Source organism: Pipra filicauda, unplaced genomic scaffold (assembly GCF_003945595.2).
Source record: "Pipra filicauda isolate LSUMZ 115617 unplaced genomic scaffold, ASM394559v2 scaffold64_size3178608_pilon, whole genome shotgun sequence".
NCBI lineage: Eukaryota > Metazoa > Chordata > Aves > Passeriformes > Pipridae > Pipra > Pipra filicauda.
Window position 1 is genome coordinate 1,302,941 of NW_024104809.1, and position 23,050 is coordinate 1,325,990.

Sequence of the window (23,050 nt, forward strand, 5' to 3'; positions counted from 1 at the left end):
CACATTGAAAAGCGGAGGAGTGTCAAAATGTGATATTGTATTTAAAAAATCAAGGGGGGGAAATATGCAGAACACCCTCCCACAAAAAACTATAGCCAATGAGATGGTCCTGGGACCAAGATGATCCAGCTAAATTTGTGTCTTACATTATTTTCTTTACATGATCATTATCAGTCTTTTTTTTATTTATTTACATAAGACCTTAACTCACACTCCTCTGTTCCAGTGAACATCAATGCAGACAATTTTGGAATACCAGTCTGATCAAACAAAATTACCAGAATATCAGACTGCAGTCATCAAGAGAGTTCAAACATGGTGTGCAGTCCTAATGCCTGAGCAGTTCATTTCCTGCCAATTTTGATCTGTTTTCTGTATTTACTTCTTATGTCTCTGTCCTCCGTGGTAATTACTCTGACTCCTAGCTTTCAAACAAGACAAAAAGCTGAAGCCTTTTTTCTCCTTGACCCACAGAACTGTACTGGGGAAGTGCTGTGGCTTAAGAAGGGAGACAGAACTCTGAATCTGAAATTAGTAGCTCAGTGAGGAAGTGGAGAAACAGGTACAGTATTATTTTAAAACAACCCTCACGAAAGTATTCTGAAAAAAATCCCCAAACAAACCAATTTTTAAGTGAAAGATGTAGGCCACCTTCAGTTTCTGTCTCATTTCTGTTGAATAGAATTTAAAATAGACTTTTCTTTCCCCTCAAAACTCAGTTTCTGTTCTCAGGGTCTGGATAGACTTGTTGTTCAAGATGAGAACTGTGCTGCCAGCAGCTAAGAAAGAAATAATTAAAAATGTCACTTACAGAAAAGGTTTAAGACTGCTTTTTTTTTTTTTTTTTCTCTTGAGGAAGATACAAGGAAGAATTGTCTTGGAGGTAGTGCCAAAGAAGTGTCAAAGAAGTGGTAGTAGTAACAGACATGACAAACACGAAGAATAAGTTTCTCTCTAGCTTCCCAAGACTAACATTTCCTTTTTGATATTAAACTCAGCCTTGCATAATGTCCTCTGCTTTTACCCTTTCTGAACTCTGCTGCAGGGTTTATCTTCACTTATCAGCCTCCCGAGGAGAGCCAATGAACGGAAGGCAGAACTGCTCAGCCTGTTTCCTCAGTGTTCGCCCAGGCTCTCAGCACAGGAAGCTTAGTGCTCTGAAAAGTCAGAAGGAGGAACCTCTTCAGCTTTGAGGAGCCAGTTGATCAGGAGCATGCACAGCTAGAAGAGAGGAGTTGGAAAGGGAGAGAAGGAAACACTTGACACCGACTGCTGAGGGTGCACTGGCAGGCAATAAACGCTCCCCGTGACCACAGTTAAGTTGGTGTCGGGATGGATGGAGTGACGGAGCTGCCTAAGGCATGAAAGCAGGAACCAACATGAAGATTTCTGGGAAGACTGTGTATATGTTTGTGCTGCTCACCATCATTGTTATGAGATCAGGAGGTGAGTCTAACTGGAACCAATTGGCCATTGGGATGTAAGATTGGGGAATATGCACAGCTACTTTCTTTCTGTAGAAGCTATTCATTGCTCTGTGGCTCTCATTAAGTGCTAAAAATTATGGAGCACAACTAAAACATGCTTTCCCAATATCCAGTCCTGTTCCTCTTTTCTTAGTGGTCACGAAGCTGCCAGGCATTATCCTTGTGACTTCAATGTAGAAAACTATTTAGTGGCCCTCAGCTGGGAATGTAACATTTGTCACAAAAAGCCTTTTTATTGACAACTCAAAATCCACATAATCTGAGAAACCGATCCTTTTAACATATTAAAAATATGCCAGACAAAGTTTTTGTGAACGTGAAGCTTTTGGACATGCAGTTTCTGCTGAAGAGAGGCTGCAGGTACTCTGAAATAGGACAGGAATCTCTTGCATCTTTTTGTGAAGTAGTGGAAGACCCCCGATGCTCTGATAGTAGGGAGCAGCATCTACAATTTTGTTCTGAGGCTAAGGGGCATGCCCAGTATCAAGTTGGGAAAGGCTTTTGTGCCAAAGGCAGTGGCACTCCAAAGCTTCTGTCTTTTACTGTAGTTGACTTAGTTTTAATACTGTTTAGCTACAGCAGTTAATGTTTCCCACATACTGCTCACTTGCATTTCTAGAGCTTGTGCTCTTCCAGACACCACACAGCACACCGGGAACTTGGTAGTGGATCTAGGAATTTGGCAGCAGTTCCAGAAGCCTAAATTGTCTATGCATAGAGGGAGAAGGCAGATAGGTCTGTGAGATCCAGATTAAATTAGAGACATCTCTGAATAATATGCAATGTGCATGTGTCTATTCCTATTATAGACAGAAGAACTAAACTGTGTGGACATGAGTTATTCCATTCCACTTGGCCAGAAAATAAAAATGTCTCCTTCATGATATTTTAAAGCAAAACAGATGCAGTCATTGTTGGCAGTGACAGAATACCTGTCTGTAATGTGTGTGTGGTAATGAAAGATCCCAAATAGTTACCTCAGTGCTACCCATTGGAAAAAATTGAAATACTTCACAAAAATTATTAAACTTTGCATCAGTAACCTCACAACAGGTACACTGGAGGAAAAAAACCCTGTCCCTTTCCTGTAGATAAAGAACTATCTCAAAAGAATACTGAGGAACCTGCTCAAGATCATGCAGATAGATTATGGTAAGCATCAGAGACAGCCAACATTTTTGAATATAGCTGCTCGAAAAGTAAAGGAGTATGAATACACCACAAAATGTTGAAGAAAATGGGGAGAAAAAGGGGAATAAACTTGGCAAAAATTCTTTTTGAAAACTGACTTTGCTGGAAATATTTTAAAAAGTCCAATGCCAAAAAGTGGATATTTTTCACCCAATGGTATTTCTGTTTCAACTTCTTGGTGTCTTGGTTAATCGACTATGGTGCCCTTCAAAGAATGTAGAAAAAGGTGTTCAGTTAAAATGTAATTTCATGCCTGAAACCTCTCACGCTACCCGCATCCTGCTCCCAATAAAAAGCAGCCCACATTTGATGGGAAGTTTTTAGCTAACACTGCTCTTAAACTTGTTTCCTTCATTATTAGGGTGATTCTTCTGAGCAAGATCTAGTGACAAGGGTTTTTTTTTCTTCAGAGATCACAGGCTAAATATGTCAAACTGATCCAATGAGTGCATTCTATCTGGAGAATTCTAGTGTTACATGAAGCTCAGAAGGAACTGTGTCCCCCCTTCTGAAGACTAGAGCAAGCTACTCTAATCTAAATAAGGTCATGCAAAAACTGTTGTGTGTAACCAGGCTTTATCTCCATTAACATTTTCCTTAACATTTCCTTAGCAAGTTGTTTTGTATGATTGGGTTAGTTTTTACAACAGCAGAAGGGGCAGCTCAGAAGCAAGGCTGAGGTTGCTTCATAATTGTTGCATCTGCCCTCAGGTAGAATTGGATAATACGCTAGTGAGGCTGCTGATGCACGACCTCTACTAACAATCATGTTGTGGCAATCCTCACAGTAGCGGTAGAGAAAATAAAAATCTTTTTGGTAATGCTTTGAAGATTTCTAGCACACAGAACAACTCAAGTGGTTGTGTACATACTCCAAAGGAAAGTGGTAAGAAAAGGTAAGATCTTCCATGAGAAGTTCATGCAACAGATCTCTTTTTATTGAAATAACATTTGCAGTGTTGGGCTGTTAAATCCTGCATCTGCAGTTGTATCTTGAGACAATAGATATGTCCAAGTGCTCCAGAGGAAGCTGCAAGACATTCATTGTCAGTAAGGAGATGTGATTCTCTACGGTTGTTCGGTTTCATCAGTAGTAAAAAAACAGAGTCAGTAATATTGTATCGGTGCTGGAATTACAGAGCATGAGATGAATAAAAGTGAAGTTGATTTACAGAGCAACCTAGGTACAGTTCAAGTTTACCTACATACTTAACCTTCTTGAATGCTACTGCTGTCATTTAGTTTCTTTCCTTAATAAAGCTGGTAAATTCTTTTTCACTAGGGTACTAGTGTTTTATTGCGTTTTTAATGTCTCTGTCGTAGTGTGTTTCACTGCTTCTGTCTCTGTTGCCTTCTTTTCTAGTTTGTGATGGAGTCTTGCACTAGATACAAAAAAATCATAGCCTAAAAAAACTATTATGATAATCTTACAGTTGTCTCCATTTCACTATTTTTTTGCAGCCCCCTGGGACTATGTGCTGGAATCATTCTGACTTTTTTTACCCTAAAAACATCTGAATCCTAATGGATGGGTTTTCTCACCCAAATTCTTAAAACAGAATTTCGTACTGAATTTCCACTAAGCAAAACTTTTCTTAGAACACATCTAAATTGCCATAGTTCAATCTTCAAAGCACATCCTTGTGATACCAACATTTTGCTGTACTGTGGTCCAAACACATTGAAAGCATTTGCATCTGAATGTGTTAAAACCATGGAAAAAAGGAAGCTCAGTCTTGCAAGCTGATCACATACTCCACGAACTACAAAGCAAGCAGATTTGCTTTAATTGTGAATGCACTTGTAGAGGTATGTGCTACTTAAAACTCACCGTTGGTATATTTTGTATTTAGAAGTACAGTCATTCATAAGAAAACAAGCATAGAGGATCTTCTTGTGCTGCCTTATCTTTGTATTGAATAAGAAAATGCTAGGACAAAAACCACTATGCTAAAGCTAAGCACTAAACAAGGTATGACTGAGATTTTAACTATATAAAAGTGAGATTATAGCCATGTTTTCATAGCAGTCCCTTATCTGTTTTCTGCAAACTATGAAAAAGAAGGCATACAAGCTGCTGTTTGCAGTCAATGATCTATTTTTTGTTTAGACTAGCAGGAAAACGCCTCTCAAGCACAAATAAACAGTACTTTTTCTGTTTTCCTTCTCACTTGGCAGACAGTAATGCAGAACCAAATAATGCAGTTCAGCATGCAGAACCAAATATAAAACAATCTGTATCTGTTTCTATACTGAGAAGTTGGAGGCACTTTGTTACACATGGTGTCACAGTGCTACTCGGAAAGAAATACTACCCAAGGCATTTTGTCGTCCAGTATAAATCCTTTTTCCCCTCATCCATTCCAGCTCAAATTCTGCAAGGACAAAGATCTTTGCACATAGAAGTTGCCATACCGAGTTCAAAGTTTACAACCACACTGATACAATATGTGACAGCTTGTTAAGTTCGGTGATGATTTATTATCAGCTGAGGATTTGGCCAACGGTGTTTGTTCTCTAGGCTGCGCGACTGACACATCATTTAAACACCAACAAATTCCTTCATTAAAGAAGTGTATCTATCCTTTTTTTCTAGAAAGTCATATTTATATTGAGACATAACCCATTTAATTGAGAGTAATCACTGAATCACGGGATCAAATTGCAGTGCTGAAATGAAATTAAATTGCCTTTTTTTTTTGCAGACGTATCACAAAATACTTTTCATAAACAATTTGAGCACCAAAAAAAGCACCCACTTTATTGAAAGGCTGGTTTTAATCCTGATTGAGGCAAGATTCTCTATTCTAAGTTCCAGTCTAAATTTGTAATACTACTTATTTTTATTATTATTACATTTTGAGCTGCTGAATTTCAGCACACATCTGTCATTCTACTCATCAAGGTCAACTGGTCCTTTTTGTATGACATATCAATTCTTTATACTAGTAACACTATATTCTTCCTGCTTTTAACAAATTTCCTCAAACAGGCAATGCCATTAGTAAAAAGGTTAAATGCAATTATGGCAAAAAACATCTGCTGAGAAACATTATTAGCAAGCTACTTTCAACCTGCCACCTCCTTTTAACACTGCCTTTGCTTTCTCTCCTTAATCCAGTTGTTAATCCATCACGTTTCCCTTCAGTTGTCCTTCTATTCTTCAGCTTAATTTTTTTCAAGACGACACTGTATCAAACCACATCTCTTAATTAGATGTGCTTTAACATCTTTTCTTTTCCTTCAAAATTAGCTATCTTGAATGACTGCTTGAAATTATACTAGAGAAAGCTTAATAGAATTGAAAGATCATAGAAAAATGAAAAACTGGAACTGGCGAATGCAAAGGTATATTCCACCTTGAATGGGAAGACTGAAACCTTGGGATCATTATTGAGTTCTGTCAGTGTCCTCACCTCTCTGCAACATGTAAAGCCATATTGAAGTTTGCAACAAAAAAAAAATAATCCAGCCATGCTGTGGGCACTTCATATTGGAAAACCAGTGACAAAGTGTGTAAGGTTGCTATTTTGGCTTGTATGAAACAGCAAGAAAGAATGACACAGTAATGGGGGCAAGAAAAGCACTGCAAGTGACATGGGAATAGTTGCAGAAAAGAAATGTGTTAAAAGGAGAACAAAATAAGAATTCGACTATGAGGAAGAAAAGAATATCTGAAGATAAGAAAAAAGCCTAACTAAAGGAAATGGGAATAGGAGATATTTTCAAGAAGTAATGATAAGTATGGATAAAAGAGCGTGAGTGTGAAACTAATGATTAAGGTATAAGTCTCTGATGTGTCCTTTAAAGATACATCCATGCTGAAAAAGCTGTGATCTCAGTTTCAAGAAACAGTCATATGAGCTCAGGTCAGCTATTTCATGTATTTCTATCATGAAAATTAGAGTAGTTGAACTACTTAGTGTTCACCCGAAACACAGGACTGGTTTTTAGCCTACACTCTGTCTTGTTGTGACTCTGTTTTCAGAGTCACAAAGCTATGATGTAGAAAAGTCTGTCAGTACGTTAGCAATTCCTACCCTAGTACAAGGCACTTCTATTTATCTTTCACTTTACTCCACACGAGCCTTGCTAAGTGTCACAGGCACTTAGAAGGGGAAAACAGATGCAGAACTCAGTGTTGTATCTGACCTCTTTCAGTCGTCCGGTGCTGCCTTTTTGATTATTACTTGTTATGACTCATATAACACATTCATTCCAAGATACAGTTGGTAGTTTGCTTCTGGTATGATCATTGTTTCAGTTCATTATACCTCTGAGTTTAATATGTCACAATCCACAGGGGGTGTAAGGGGGAGATGCTGTGGTAAATTGTTACTGTAAGAAATAAAGATTCAATAGGATGTCTGACAAATATGGTTGAGGAAGAAATCCCTTTACAGTGTGAAAAACTTTATCAGCTAAGTTTCAGAAGAGGTTGTCACGGAACTTGAGTCATTTTGGAGGCAAGAAAAAGTTCTATTGTGGGTTAAAACCTGCTATGAAGAATAACAGAAGGTAGAAATCTTTCCTGTTTGAAAGCAATTAAAAGCACTTTCAAGCTGTGTAGCTCTCTCTGATTTTGTAGTTATTCCCCTCAAAATTATAGTGGCTTCACAATCAAGTTTTCCTGTTTTTAAAATCTTTCTTTCTTCCTTTATTGAGAGCAAGTCTCTGAGAAACAGGAGAAATGACTAAATACGTGGCACTGCATTGAAACTGGTGCAACTAGTTATTCATGACAGCTGTCAAACACACTACAAAAACCACATGGAAAAAAACAGAGCAGTCTTTTCCCCCAATCTTTTCAAATTACAGAAATCTTAGCATGACGATATTTTTTTTATTTTAGCATGACAACATATTTTGGAAACACAAATGTGAACTTTTCAACTGAGTTTGTTTTTCCTGAGAAAGGATATATGCATTTTCAAACACAGAAGTGGGATCTGTCAGTGCATTGGAATGTGCACTGGAATAGAGCTTGAGAACCCTCTCAAACATGGCTTGAAGTCTTCTTCAATAGTCAAGGAGAGAAAATGAGGGATAGCATAGCATTATTGTTAATAATTAGATGGATTTTACAGGCTGGAGTAAAATTGGAGGACCTCATCTGAAGGCCTTCTATCCTACCCACCTGTCAGATGAGTCTCCAAGGTGAAAGCTGCTCACAATCAAAATAAAATGGTTCAGCTTGGAGCTATACAGAACTCCCAGAACCTGACTCATCTGTTTTCTACATTGTTGTGACAGACAGCACAGACTCCCGAGTTCTGCTCCTTTTGGCTAACAGAAAAAATGATTGCTGTTTTCCGGAGTCAATTCATTTGTGAAGAACACTACTGAAAATGAGAAGCTGTTTACAAAAAATATGTAGATATATTTAATCTCTCTTCATTTAATCTCTCTTATGTGCAATGAAATAGTTAACAGTACTGACATTTAACTACCATCCTACAGTTAGTGCTGCACAGAAGTGAGCCCGATAGCTCACACCTCTTCAAATCACTTGTTTCCTGCAGGCCCACAGAGAACGAGGCCTTTGCTGCACTGACAACCTGTCAGTTCAGCTCAGCTATAAAATGGGATTTCATCTTGAAAGAAGGAGCCGTGGAATGTGCTGGTTTGTTTCCAAGCCTTTGTTTGAATAGACAAATGCTGACATGTATGGCATGTATGCCCTAATGCACTGGTCATAAAACAAGCAGCTATCATGGAGGAAACTTCAGCAAATGACTATTAGCCATTTTACATTATGAAAGCACCATTCCAGAAAACAGCGGTGCAGTGACAGAATCGAAACACTTGTAACACTGAACCTTTCCTCTTTAACAGTGGCATACCGTGATGGTTTTGGCAGGGATAGAGTTAATTTACTTCATAATAGTTACTATGGGGCTATGTTTTGGGTTTCTGCTGGAAACAGTGTTCATGTCACAGGGATGTTTTCATTATTGCTCAGCAGCACTTACACAGAGCCAAGGCCGTTTGTGCCTCTCATACCACCCCACCAGCCAGAGGTGGGGAAGGGACACAGCCAGGACAGCTGACCCCAAATGACCAACACTAAATTCCACACCATATGGCATCGTGCTCAGCACATAAAACCTGGAGAAGAAGGAAGGAGAGATGTTAGGACCTGTGGTGTTTGTCTTCCCAAGTCACCACTACTCATGATATAGCCCTGCTTTCCTGGAGGTGGCTGCCTGCCTGCCCGTGGGAATTCCTTGGTTTGCTTTGCTTGTGCGCGTGGCTTTTGCTTTAACTATCAACCTGTGAGTTTTCTCACTTTTCTGATTGTCTCCCCCATCTCACTGTGGGAAGAGTGAGCGAGAGGGAGCCAGGGGCTGTGAGGGGCTTTGTTGCCAGCTGGGGTTTAACCACAAGAAATACTTCTGTTTGTTTAGTTTTCCTGCAGAGTAGCTATACATCCTTTAGGTTTAGTGAAATTCTTGGAGGAAAGGAGAGATTGTGTCTTCCCTCAGAGCTGCTGAGTACATATCCAAGAGTGCAGGCTGGAGCAAGCAGCATAAGGAGGGCAAAGAAAGCATATAGGGAGATCCTGGCAAAGGGCTGGATTGGAGTAGACCCACAGGAAGTAATGGAAGTTATGGAAAAGTTGCTCAGAAGAGATCATGTGAAAAATGTGCAGCCTGACAAGTCACCAAAAGCTTATGGAGTACAAGAGAAGAATGAGGGAAAGAACCTGTTCTATGGGGGCACAGAGAGCAGGGAAGATTTATTTTCAGTCCTTTCATTTTCATAAGTATAGCTAGCAATTCTGGGTTCCCTGCAGAACTGTCACATGCTAGCAGATTGGTTTCTGATCTAACAAAATATACTTTTAGAGACTTAGATGGCTTTTGGGATGCTCACTAGAAAGAGAAAGCAGAACGTGTCCAACTTCAGTCCAACTTGTCCTAGCAACATCTCTAAATTGGAGGAAATGCTAAACTGACCAGGAAGGACAGGATAAGGATGAGGATTATATGTATTCAAAAAACTGTCTTTGTGCTGGTGGATTTCATAACTATTTACATATTAATTTCTGAGAATATACATTTTGCAGTGCTTTTAAATAAAGCTAACTCTAGTAAAAACCAGCAAGTTTTGACATTTTCTGAGATTATATTTTATCTTGAAATAGAAAGAAAGGCAAATCCTTTTTTCATCAGAAACTGTTATGAAAAATGGCTGACATTATTATTCATGGTTTGGAAGCTTCCCATCAAGTGTTACCCAGGCCCAGTCCTATTTTGCTTGTGAGTGACAAGAATTTAGCTCACCACAGTTCAAAACCTTGAATTATCTGAACTTATTGCTACACTCTGTGGTAAAACGAAGCTGAGCTCTCTTTTTGCATATGCTTTATTGGGAGAATAGCAAGCACGCTGGAAGATTTCTGCACCACACGGTAATGAGTGAGCATCCATAGAAATGGAAGCACTGTAACTACCTACGTGATGACAAGAAGGGCTACTGAGCAAATGCCCAGCAGAACTATCAGCCTGGCTATGCCACTTTTGGGACTCAGTTTAGGGGGTATCCAGAGCACTTTGCTGACACAAAATGCTTCCATGCCACATTGAACCAGAGGAAGATCAAAACAGGTGCAGACTCTGCAGTTATGCCTTGCTCCCTTACCTTCTTTTTTCTTTCCCTGCCTTTAAAACTAAGACAGTAGGAGTTTGAGACAGTTCTTGGGAGAATGCTAACAGGCTAATAGGGTCATAATATAAGAAAACACCTCCTCCTAATAATATATTTCTGTTCTACAGAGATAAAAACAATCCCTGTTCCACCATAAGAGAAGGTTGTCAAAGTCATTTCAGAAACATAAATAAATCAAACTTTTCAGGACTTCTAGCATATGCATTCTTCTTCCGTAAAAGACGTCTAAAGATCATGTTTATAGCAGCATGTATGAGAAAAGAAGCAAATCAAGGAAGAAAGTTCACAATTCGTATTTGTGTTAATACCACTTACCTGCACTCTAGCAATGAAAGAGTTCAGTAAAGTCAAAACAATTTAAACTTTTATGTTTATAAGGCCTCTTTACAAAAGTAGGAGGATGTGTATAAGGGTAGGATTAATAAGATTTTTTACAAATTAATCTGCCATCTATGGAAAAGCTCTTGCCTTAGCAAAAGCCTTCTGAATTGATAACAAGATACAAGGGATTTCATAATCCTTCTACGAATTTCTTGTAAACCTAAAATTGTACTTAAACTTGATTCAGCACATTTTAAGCTAACTGATGTGGCTTCTTATTTGAAGTCAATGGTACTTGATTCATTCAGAGGAGAATATGACAGAAAGGCACAGCAGAAAGCACCACTTTCACTGCCTCTTTACAGCCTTGAAGTGTGCAAGCTGTTATCTTGGGGAACTTGAGCATTACAACGAGTTGCTTTAGGAGATGCTGAGTTGAAATACAAGTAAAATGATGTTGCTTTAAAATGCAAATAAAAGCGTACACACTTAAATTTGCACAACACTGTCATTCTTGCTCAACATTTGCACACATTATCCAAAAAACCCTCATCTCCAACACACAAGCTGTTTGAATGTTAAGGTTTGCTTAGTCATTTGCAGATGAGGTAAGCCACACTGTGCGTGACTCGGAGCTCTGAGACTCTTGGCAGTGTTAAACTAGGAGAGGAAACACTTTGTTCTCCAATTTTCAGAGACATTCATTGAACTCATCCAGAAACTCTCATGAGACAAAAGGCTTCCTTCAGTTCCACTCCTGGTAAAATCATCTGAGTTTAAGACACACACCTCATGTTCTCTTGAAATGCCATTAAGCAGAAAAATACACTGTCAACAGTTGAAGTGTATTCACCCAAAGGATACTTTATCTACAAAATGAAAGGGCAAAAACCTTTAAAGGAATATGTAAGAAGTGAAAATGCAGTGAACTGTCTTCATTTTGCAAGTTGGAAATCAAACAGAAGCAAATGTGTTTGACCTGGAATGTTTCATTCACCTAGATTCAAGAAGATAATGAGATTTCAGACAATATTATTAAGATAAAACCAACTGGAGTTTTCTCAAATAGGCCAGTGATTTGACTAATGATTTAAAGCTGATGCTCATTAAGACCATTTCTTATAGCATTGTGAATGTTCAGGAACTGGGCTTCACATTGTGCTAGACAACAGAGGTGATAGAATTTCAGATCCGGGTAGGCAGTAGTGGAACAACAAAGTCAGGTCTGGTACCTTGGAGGAAGACTGACAAAGGTTTGGCTAATCACACAAAACTTAGGCCTTCTAATCCTTTGTACATCCAGCTGAATTTTCAATTGCTGCTTTAGTATATCTGTTGAAAGGTTTGTGGAGGGGTTTAACATTTTTGGAATAACTTGTGAAAAACTTATTTTTCAGCACAAATCAGGTTTGTTAACTTCTGTTGTCCATCCAGATTAATGCATGGTTTGAAAGTAGTACTCTGATTTTTTCCTCACACACAGCTTTCAGAATGCCACTGAAACTATTACTCAGCCCAAGGAAAGAACAACTCAGGTTCCACCAGAGACACAGAGAACTGTGTGAGAACAGAACAGAGAACAGAAACATCAATGGTTTGTGGTCCCAAAGGTTAACAGTGACCTATTAAAGGAGGAAGTGAGTGAGGTGGTAAATGGAGGCTTCTTGGATGACAGCTGTGGGTATTATTCCTACTAACTCATTAACTGTTGCACCTAGGAGATTTTGAAAAAGAAAGATTATTTACTGGCAACAAGTCTTCTTCAAGTGGTTATTTAAACATGTACTTACATTGTGAATTTTGAGGGTTGCTTGTTTTAATTTCAGCAGGAGCCCAAGGACACAAAAGTCCCATTCCTTCACCTCCTCTTCACACTGGTTTACAACCTGCGCCTCATACTTTTGTTTTCTCTGTCTCACAAGTGCCTCACAAAGGAGGGTGGGTTGCCTGTGAAAGTGTAGGCAACAGTAGTGCACATACAAGCAACTCATCTTGAAGAACAGTTACAGGTAACTTTCATCCTGGAATGCTCACCCACAGGTACCTTACCTGCAAACAAAACCCATCACAAAATACTTTCTTAAAGGAAATGGTCCCAATGTGAGTAATTGAAACAAAGCAAAAGAACCAACTGTCCTAAAGGTGGCATCATGTTGAGAGGCTTCAATGGTCAAGAAAATAGCAAAATGAATCTTGGGCTAGAAACCTGACCCTTGGATATGTCAGCTGAAGACACAGGCAGATGAGGTGTCCCAAATCTGGTCAATACAAAGAATGCAAGCATGACTTATGCTCAATATGTGAAAAAAATAATCCATCCTGAAAGCTTATGGAAGAAGAAATTCCAGGCAAATTAGTTTCTTGGCTAAAAAGAAATTCAGGGACCCATAAGAAAATAAAAAACAATCCTGAGGTGCGACTTGTCTTGAACAAACGCAATACACAGAGGAGCCATAACAGTGATCTGGCTCTCCACCCCTAAATAACCAGTGTGATAACTACCAAAAAGAATGAGAGGACTAGGTCCAAACTTTTCATCTGGTGGCTTCAAATGCATAGTTCAGGGATCCAGAAAAGAAGTATTTCCTGTCTCCCAGCAATAGTCATCTTTAAAAATGTAAAAGAAGACTCAGTGTCTAGAAAGAAAAAAAAAAGAGTGTTTCCCAGCAAATGCAAAACAGAATTCAAGAACAAGCCATACTCAATGTCAACACATGTTAACACATCAACTGAATAAGGTTCCTCTGTTGTCTCAGCCTATCAAGCAAGAGGCACAAGGATATGGGCACATTTTACACCTTCATAGTTGTGTACCTGGCACAAAGATGGGTAGGACTTACATTCATGTTGTATGGGAACTGCTGCAGTAAAACCAGTACAGCCACAGGGTGAATGCATATGTACACATTATGTACACTCATAGTGTAAATGTGTATGTTCACAAAGATTCCGAAGATGAAAAGACATCCCTGAGACACAAGACAAAATCCTTCCTCTGCACAAAGCTCCGCCACTGTTATTTGTGCTTTTTTTCATGTCTAAGAGGTGTAGAAAATGCCTTTGCCCACAGTTTTGGATTTTGTATGAATGCAGAAGTAAAAGCTGTTTACTCTGTTGGTCGCAACAGTTCCAGAGAAAAGTCATTATCATGTGGCCAAATGCAATAGTCATATTTCTATTTTTTCCATTTTCTGTTAGTGGCAACCACCCTGTGAGCAACCCAAAGGAGTTGCAAATCTGAAGAATTTGCCAGTAGAGGCAGATTTCAGATGACAAACTGTCCAAGACAATGGAAAGGATTAGGGTCCTCCTTCAATATCCAATCTTATCCACTAAGAGGAACCCCAGTGGGAAATTTGTTGATGGTATTCAGAGGGTAGGCTGTGACAGGCCACTGGCTCCATAATCCACAGCTCTAGTATGAGATGACAGACAATTTGCAGATGAGCACTGACACGGTTCATGCTGGCATGTACCATTGCAGACATTTCCCTGTGAAGCACTGACCTCAACTTCAGGACTATGAGTGACACCCCCAAGCACCATCTCACATGTTCTTCTCCTTCTTTTTCTCCTTCAGGGAACAACGAAGTGTCAGTGACTGTAGGTGACAGCTCAGTGCTCGCCTGCCCTGTCAAACCAAATATAAATATGCTAACATGGAAAATATATCCCAAGGTTGGAGGCCCCTGCAACTTGGGCTACAGGGCAGATACGAACACAACAGACAGAACAAACTGCAGTGACAGCATGAACTGGAAATTCAGACCAGATCTGGGTCCTGTGCTTGAGATACAGCAAGTGGGGATAGCCCAGGAGGGAAATTACATCTGTGAAGTTGTAACACCAGAAGGGAATTTCCACAGGACATACCACCTGACTGTGCTGGGTAAGGAACTCCTTCCCTGTTTACAGTTCTCCAAAGGACCATGTCTGGGCCTGGACATACAAAGCTCCTCTCCTGAGGCACTGGGGAAACATGGAGTAAAAAATTGAGCTGCCTTTTTTTTTTTTTTTTATCAAAGAGGGTAGCTTTAAATTAGATATTAGTAAGAAATTCTATACTGAGAGGGTGGTGAGTCACTGAAACAGGCTGCTCAGGAAAGCTGTAGATGCCCCATCTCTGGAAGTTCAAGGCCAGGCTGGATGGGACTCTGAGCAACCTGGTCTAGTGGAAGGTGTCCCTGACCATGGCAAGGGTACTAGAACTAGATGATCTTTAAAGTCCCTTCAAAGCCGTGATTCTTGTTGGATAAACTGCCATGCATATCACTGATAATGTCTCTGGGTTTCCCTTCTCCTTATTTCCCAAAATTCTGCTCCCTTCTGTGGTCACGTTTTCCACTGTCTAGTTAGAAACAACAGCTGTGAAGTAATTTCCCATATCCTAACAGAGGATGTGGAGAATGGCTGTGGTAAGGCTCACCTGAATGCGGGAAAGTTGTCCAAAAGGAAAAAAGAGACAAGATCTTTGTCTCTTGTGAGTTGGATCCATGTTGTTGTCATGGAATGACACCTCCAACCCTATTCTCCTCTTTTCACTGCTTTCATTTTGGGTAGAGAACAAGAACATCCTGTCCCAGCTGCAGGAAACTAACTCCATGCTTGTCCCCTTCCTGGTGCTTTGCAGTGCCCCCAAGGCTGAGCCTCTTCTGTGATGAGCACGGGAAGCCTGTGTGCGAGGCAGCGGCAGGGAAGCCGCCTGCTCAGGTCTCGTGGCTCCTAGAGAGCAACTCCTCCCTTGAGGAAGAAAGCCACAACAACGGGACAGTGACTGTTCTCAGCAGGTTGACAGCATGTGACACCAACGTGACTGACACAACCTGCGTGGTGTTCCACCCAGCTGGGAGCTGGAGTGAGTCCATAGCCTGTTGTCCCTCAGGTAAGCTTCCCTTTGTGCATTTGCTGTTCAAAAGCCTGTTCAGCTTGTTCAACTCTCATTACTTCTAGGAAGGAAAATCTACAAAAGGTATAGAAAGCTTCAGTGAAGTCCTATAAGGAAAAGAGTACCATCCCCAACTGCCTCTGACCAGAAACATCACCACTCATTTGTGTTCTAGACACTATTTCCTGAGAGTTTCTTCCCTAAGAGGGATACACATAAGTGTCATAGCATTCTTTTGGTAGTGAAAACGTTGTTGGAAACAGAGACAAAGCAGTCATAACCAACCGGAAGTGGAACATCAGTAAGGTTTTTTCAGATGCAAATTTAAATGTCATGGTAAGAGACAGAAAGAGAGCCAACTCTAGTGTGGCCAGCAGAAACAAGTATATCACTTTGTTCTGAATTGTGAACATCTGACATTCTATGACCTCTGGTATCTGGTTTTTGATTTTTTTGTTGCTTTTGAGAACTATGCACGAGTTGCAATGCTGAGAAATACTGAATCCTTGAGAGGGGCTCAGGTGTGGCTTAGTGAAAAAATATCATGAGTGTCCACCGTGGGATTTGTGGGATCTGCTTTTGTCTCTGACACAGACTCCATTTGTGTTTCATTGCTGACTTTGCCTTCTGCTGAAGGACGTTATATTTCTCTTACAAGCATGCTGAAACTGTGTGTATGTGCTAAAGCAACTCTAATCGTATACTGAAACAATACAGAAAATGAGTAGCAAGAAGACATAACTCAAACTAACTCTTTTTGTTTAGACAAAAAGAACTCTATCCTGTATGTCTCCATTACCCTTTGTCTTCTGAGCATTATGACCTTCATGGCTGTCATTTACTACATCAAGCTCCACAGTAATAGGTATGTATGATAGGGTGCTAAGGAAAAATTGTGTAGTGCTAGAATAAATTTTAAAGTACTCTTTGTGTCTTGAGATCATATGATTCTGTGAGTCTGTGCTGCCATGGATAACTGAAGTAACTTCATCAAATATTTCTATACTGCAGACACTGTGCATTGCACACACCTTCACTGAATAATGCTAAGAAACCATCCTAAATGAGAAAGTCAGGGTGCTATAATTTCAGGATCTAAAGTCAGGGAGAGAGAGACAGGAGATGGCTTTACTCCCAAAGATGAAAAAAAGAAACTTTTCATATGCTTCTGACCAAAGAAACCAAGCTGTGATCCAGCCAAACATAGGACTAAGGAAGGAATTTCTTTAACACTTGCTTTCTTTTTCACAGACTGTGCCACAAAAACACGCCTCCTGAAACTGATCCTATACAGGTAAGGAGAATTTTGCAGATTAGACATCACCAAATCAGGGATCTTCTGGTAATCCTGAAAACATAATTAGTAAAGAGAAAACGATAGATTTTCACTCTGTGCTTTAAGCAGGTATTATTGTGTCCTATATGTTTGTTCTTAGCTGTTTATAGGACAAAACAAAGCTTAATTTTACCATAAGGTTGACTTGGAGCACTAGAGGCATGTTCCAACAGCAAACACTCAGCTACTGCCCTTCTTTATCTTAGCAAGGAGTGATGCCCACCACATCTTCCTGATTATATCAGACACACCAACCACAACTCCTGTCCAAGCAGTAATGAAGAAGGGAGGCAATAACATGGGTTGGGGAATATTAAGAAAACTATTAGTAAACAAGAAGATTAAACAACCAAATTAACAGACAGAAGGAGAAAAGGAATGTCCCTCTTCATGTCCAGAATGATAATGTGTGAGTTTTGAAGGCCCCTCTTTATCTAGTATGGTCAATCCACAATCAGTGAACCAACCAGATTCAAGACAAAACATCTTATTAAACAATGGAAGGAATGCTGAGCTGCAAACTGGGAGATATTATTGTATTCCCTATGCTGTTAGAAGCTTCCTGTGTAGCTGAGCAATTCACTCATCAGTGATGTCTCTGTATTCTCTGCTGCCAAATCCAAATAAAAGCATCTCTGTGCAGACAAGATGTGTTACAACTATATTGTATCTGTGCACCTAAAGTAGATGCTAGGCTCAAATTCTGTCATCAACTTAAAAAGATGCTTCAGCTTCTGAAAAGTCTTAGCCAATTCTAGTTATTACTATTCCTGCTGTTCTGCTGCCCTACCTCCAAGTCGTTGCTGACAGATGCAGTTGCGTTAAAGCAAAATAATGGTTTAAGTACCAGTGTTCTTGCCGTCACATCACGTAACTTTTATTAGCATGTCTGTAGACTAAAATTGTATACTGATGGAGGAATCAATTGTAGTCAAGACTTTAGCATATTATTTGCTCTTTCTAGAGAATTAGACCTTAACACAACTTTTTTTTCAGGCAAAAAAAATAAGTGGTGTAGAAGGGAAGGAAAAGGAGGCAAGTGAACCAATATGTCAGCTTTACCCTCCAAATCTTTGCCAGAAAAAGCAACACATATTCTTTGATAGAAAAAGCAATAGAGGAGTCTTTTTCTTGAGTTGAAGAGGAATAAAAACAAGAACACTACTTTCCAGTTATTTTCGTCAATTGATATCAAAGGCTTGCTGAGTTTTGCCAAACTAAACTACTCCTTGCATTCACAGTTTTTGGTTTTGTTTTGCTAGAATGACACAATGGAAGTGGAACCTTATACTACGTACGTGCAGAAGGAAAACGTAATTTACAACTCAGTGTCTGATCTGACAGTGGGGCAGAATCTTCCACAAGAACTGTGGCCCGAAACATGAACAATTCAACAACACTGGAAAAGGAAAGACATACTTTATAAAAGACTGGTTATATAGAGAAACTTCTCAGAGGATTTCTTCAGATTTTGGGGCAGCATAGCTCACTAGGTCTGTTCAGACACCTGTGCTTGCCGATGAGTCTTTATAGGTGTATTTTTTTCCCCTGTTTTGCTTTCTTCCTTGGGAAGGGAAACAGTGATATTCCTTGCAAAAATGGACTGACCCCATAACACAGTTTTTCCTGGAATAGATGTTGTGACCAGTGTTCCCTTTACTGTTCTTGCCCTGGAGGTTCTAGTTTTGTCAGTCACTTCTAAATGTAACTTTGATACACTTGACACTATGATGCACACATTTGGGAGACCAGAGGAGTGTTATTTCCGAACTAAAACGAAACACTCTTCAATCAGCAGCCACCTTTTTCTAATTCGCACTTTACTAACATAGTGACCCAAGTACCAATCATCACTGAATACCTCAAATAGCAGAAGATATTGGTAGGGAAGACCCAGTTCTGAAAATGGAAATGAGTGATAAATTTAGAAGATCATTCACTAAGAAAGAGTCTTCAGTAACATGATTAATTTACTTGTTAGTTTCATATTCAATAACTCAGGATACCATTATAGGATATAGTCCTATAGGACTATAGGATACCATTATAGGATATACGTCCATCCAGAGGAACCTGGACAAGCTGGAGAAGTGGGCCAATGAGAATTTCACAAGACCAAGTGCAAGGTGCTGCAAATGGGTTGGGGCAACCCATGGTATCAATCCAGGCTAGGGGATGAACAGATCAAGAGCAGCCCTGCTGAGAAGGACTGGGGTGTGATGGTGGATGAGAGGCTGGATCTGACCCGGCAATGTGTGCTCACAGCCCAGAAAGCCAAATGTGTCTTGGGCTGCTTCAAAAGCAACGTGGCTAGCAGATGGAATGAGGTTCTGCCGTTCTGCTCTGCTCTGTGAGACCCTATCTGAAGTACTGCTTCCAGCTCTGGTGTCTCTAACACAAGAAAGACGTGGACATGTTGGAGCAGGTCCAGACGAGGTGGTTAGAGGGATGGAGAACCTGTCGTATGAGGAAAGCTTGAGAGAATTGGGATTGTTCAGCCTGGAAAAGAGAAGGCTTAGCAGTGACCTAATTGTGGCCTTCCAATACCTGAAGGGAGTCTACAAGGAAAATGGGGAGGGATTTTCTACAAGGGCATGTAGTGACAGGACAAAGGGGAATGCCTTCAAACTAAAAAAGACTAGGTTTAGATTAGATATTAGGAGAAAATTCTTTACTGTGAGGGTGGTGAGACACTGGAACGGGCTGCCCAGAGAAGTTGTGGATACCCCATCCATGGGAGTGTTCAAGGCCAGAGTGGATGGGACTTTGAGCAACCTAATCTAGTGGAAGGTGTCCCTGCCCTTGGCAGAGGGGTTGAAACTAGATGATCCTGAAGGTCTCTTCTAATGCAAACCATTCTATGATTCCATGATTCCATGTTAATTCTGTATTTCAGATAATTGTTATGATTACTTTTTCATAAGATACTCCGAAGATATGGCATTTCTCTCTTTCTTAAGAGTATTAGCATTAAGATACTGTAAAATAATTATGTTACTCAAATCTCATAGGCTACTTTTATCAGAAACAAACATAAAATATTTCACAAAACAAGTTAAAATATATTTTCTATGAGAGTGCAATTATGTACAAGAAGGATAAAATGCTTGCTAATTCTAGTCATACTTATTTTAACTACCACAACCGAAGATTTTTTCATTCTTATGTCTAGATGTTTTATTGATATTCTTTTAAATGTACTTGCAAGTTCACTTTTTTGTATGTAAATTAGCTTACATATCTTAATGCATCTCATATTGAGGTGACTTCTTCTCACCTTCCCAAAATATCCTTTGGGAATAAGTCAAATAAATTGTCCTCTATATAACAGCAGTTCTCAGACTTTTTGGACTGATACCTTTCCAGCTAAAATATGAACAGACTTTACAGTAAGAGTAAAGGAATGCATTTGTAAATCTCTCTTTACTACCTCTTACTTCAGTATTTTTGAAGACTGACTGGGTACTTGGTCTGATTGTAGCATCAGAAGAACTAGATTTTTCCTTTAGATCACAGAAATGTCTTTTGCCACACATTTCTTTTGATCTAGGCTCCCAAGGACCATGACATAGTGCTTAGAAAACACTAAGACTTCTAAATTGATTGCAGTTCCTAAATGTAAACTGATGTTACTCATGTAAACCAGTACAGCTGGTTATTTATTCTCTCTCTAGCAGCTATGAAACAGCCACTTTTGTCCAGGTGCTCTCTGCATGCAAGTATTGCTTTTCTCCATTTCTGCATGTCATTTTATAGTGCAAGGGATCAAAGCTGAATATCAAGCATCTACAAACAAGTTTTCAAGGAACCTCAGTGTCTAGTGACTTACTAAGGAAGAGAGCCAGTCAACTCAGCCATAATACTCTGAATTTCCCCACATAAAATAGGTACAACACCGTCCAGTGATCTTTCTTCCCACCCCAAAACAGAGTGCCATCACTTCTTAAGACTTTTTTCCGTGGACTGGAAAGTGGCTCATGTTGTTCAGTGTCCATAAATGGGGTTCGTGCTATGACAAATCAGCTCTTGAAGGTAGATTATTGCCAGTTTATATATGATATATTATGTTTACAGAAGTATATTACCTGCTGACCTGCTGTCTAGCTGTAGGGTTTTATGATCCTTTACAGAGCAATTTCACTGGGCTTAATCATGTAAGTTCCAGACCTGGACATTGCTAAGTAGCTAACTGGTTGATTATTTTCTTTGCCCCCATTCAGACCTGCTATGGGCAGAAAAAAAGATTTTACTTTGGGATTGTGATAAATAATGTGAGTTAAGAGTCTTATGTATACACATGTACACAAATACACTCTTTGTACTCAGCAGCACAGAAGGTATAAAGCAGAAAGTCCCTTCCTGCACTCCTCTTTCTCTGTCAGGGCACTTGCTACTCCTCTTTGCACTGTGCTGGTATTGTGCTGCAGACATCCTCCGCACAAAAGTGCTGTGTTGACTGTTTCTTAGCAGTCAGGCAAGCCTGCCCTCTAAACTCCCCAGGATGTTGCAAAGTCACAGGAAGAAAGTCAGCAACTTTTCAGCTCATCCCGTAAAGAAAGGGTTTGGCTTTAACCACATTTACCAATGCTATCTCTTGCTGCAACATTTAATTTTGGTAAATTTGCATCTCCCACCTTTGCTGCTATATTTTACCCTGACACACACATTCCAGTCTCTTGACAGTTTACAACTGCTCTAATCAGGCAGTTAATAAATATAGTTATCTTATGACTATAGACAGTCCCAAGCACCGAGCTCACATGCCCAGCACGCCAGCAGATGTTGTGCACCCACAGAGCAGCTGCTCACCCAATCTTTAGGATGACACTGGAGTACTAAAAAGTGGATGCATTACAAATCCTGAGACTGAGCATAGCTTCTGTATATGCATCAATACTTGGGCATCTCTAACTGCAAATTATTTCATGGGAACAAAGTCAAGCCCTTCATCCCCCATCACAGTGAGATGTAAGATTTGGTTACACTGTAAATATTAGCAGAAAGGTTATTATATCATCACTTACCTCCTTCAAACAACTTTCCTAGTAATAGAATCCATTAAAAGTGGTGTTTCAGGTATTACCCTATCTCTGCATCCAAACAAGTTTCAGGATTTACAACGACATTATCCTGCTAACATCACCTATTCTTATTTGTGGTTTATTACTTACAGTCTAGTTTGTAATCCTGTGTCCATCATAGACCTTTTGGTTCAGTGTGTGACTGCTCTGCAGTTCTGCCCAGCTTACTTCCAGTTATGAATTAAAATTACTTCAGTATCCTCTGTTTTCATCCTATTGGCTATAGAAATTTAAGTTTTCACATTAGAGCTGTATGACTTTCTCAGGAGCATTGACAAAGCTACCTACCTCTAGATATCCCAGGGATTTCTTCACACAAATCTGAAGAATGAGTGTATTGGCAAGAGAATGCTAAATTTTATTTTTTTTTAAAAAACAAATTTATTAAAAAAATTTTTAAAAAATCTGAAATCTTTATAAGCAGAGTAAAAACTGATTCATATTTAACTGGGAGGGGAAAAAAAACTGTGCAGTGCATTTAGTCATAACTAGAAAGGAAATTCAAAAAATACATTTACACGGAATCTATGCAGTCAGATCAAAACCTATTCACAGAAAATATTAAACAAAGAATTTTCACTGCTAAACATATTTCACTAATAAATATATAAAAAAGGCTTTCACAGCCTAACATGCTCTCCCTTGCATTCACTGTTGAGAAATCTTTTCTCTCTGTTGGGCTAAAGATGACAGCTGTCTTTAAACACGTGTTAAGTTTAAAAATAAATCACCTCATGCTTTTTGACATTTACTTTAGATGCTACTGTCCTCAGTCAGGAAACTGCACAAACATCCAGAAAGGTACCTCATAATTTTTTTTTCAATGTCTTTGCTTAACTTCTTCAATGACACTTGTTCAATAATAATTACATTCTTAAGAGTGTGGACATGATGAAATTATTGCTGGTTACACAGATCTGACTGCCTTGTAATTTTGTCATGGTTCCCATAATCTGCCTCTGTCAGCATTGCACTTCAATATATACTTAAAACTTTAGGCATTACATGGCAGATGCTATCTTGAAGCTCTGAGTTTTCAAGCACCTTGAATAAGTGGATCCTGATCGAAAACTGGGGG

The 23,050-nt window shown here is 39.5% G+C and overlaps 1 protein-coding gene across 1 annotated transcript; it reads left to right on the forward strand.

Annotated features, from left to right (window-relative positions):
- The first annotated feature begins 1,361 nt into the window (after window positions 1-1,361).
- Window positions 1,362-18,351, forward strand: CD200R1 (CD200 receptor 1). Its single transcript, XM_027727583.2, has 6 exons — window positions 1,362-1,446; window positions 14,251-14,559; window positions 15,301-15,552; window positions 16,321-16,420; window positions 16,807-16,849; window positions 18,154-18,351. The coding sequence occupies exons 1-6, from the start codon at window positions 1,362-1,364 to the stop codon at window positions 18,274-18,276; spliced, it is 912 nt and encodes a 303-aa protein (XP_027583384.1). The 3' UTR covers window positions 18,277-18,351.
- Window positions 18,352-23,050: the final 4,699 nt, after the last annotated feature.

Bases quoted from the DNA above. Each gene is read 5' to 3' on its own strand.
- CD200R1 (XM_027727583.2), top strand. From the start codon at position 1,362: ATGAAAGCAGGAACCAACATGAAGATTTCTGGGAAGACTGTGTATATG. The intron at 15,553-16,320 runs GTAAGCTTCCCT...CTTTTTGTTTAG, and splicing joins CATAGCCTGTTGTCCCTCAG to ACAAAAAGAACTCTATCCTG. The intron at 16,421-16,806 runs GTATGTATGATA...TCTTTTTCACAG, and splicing joins ATCAAGCTCCACAGTAATAG to ACTGTGCCACAAAAACACGC.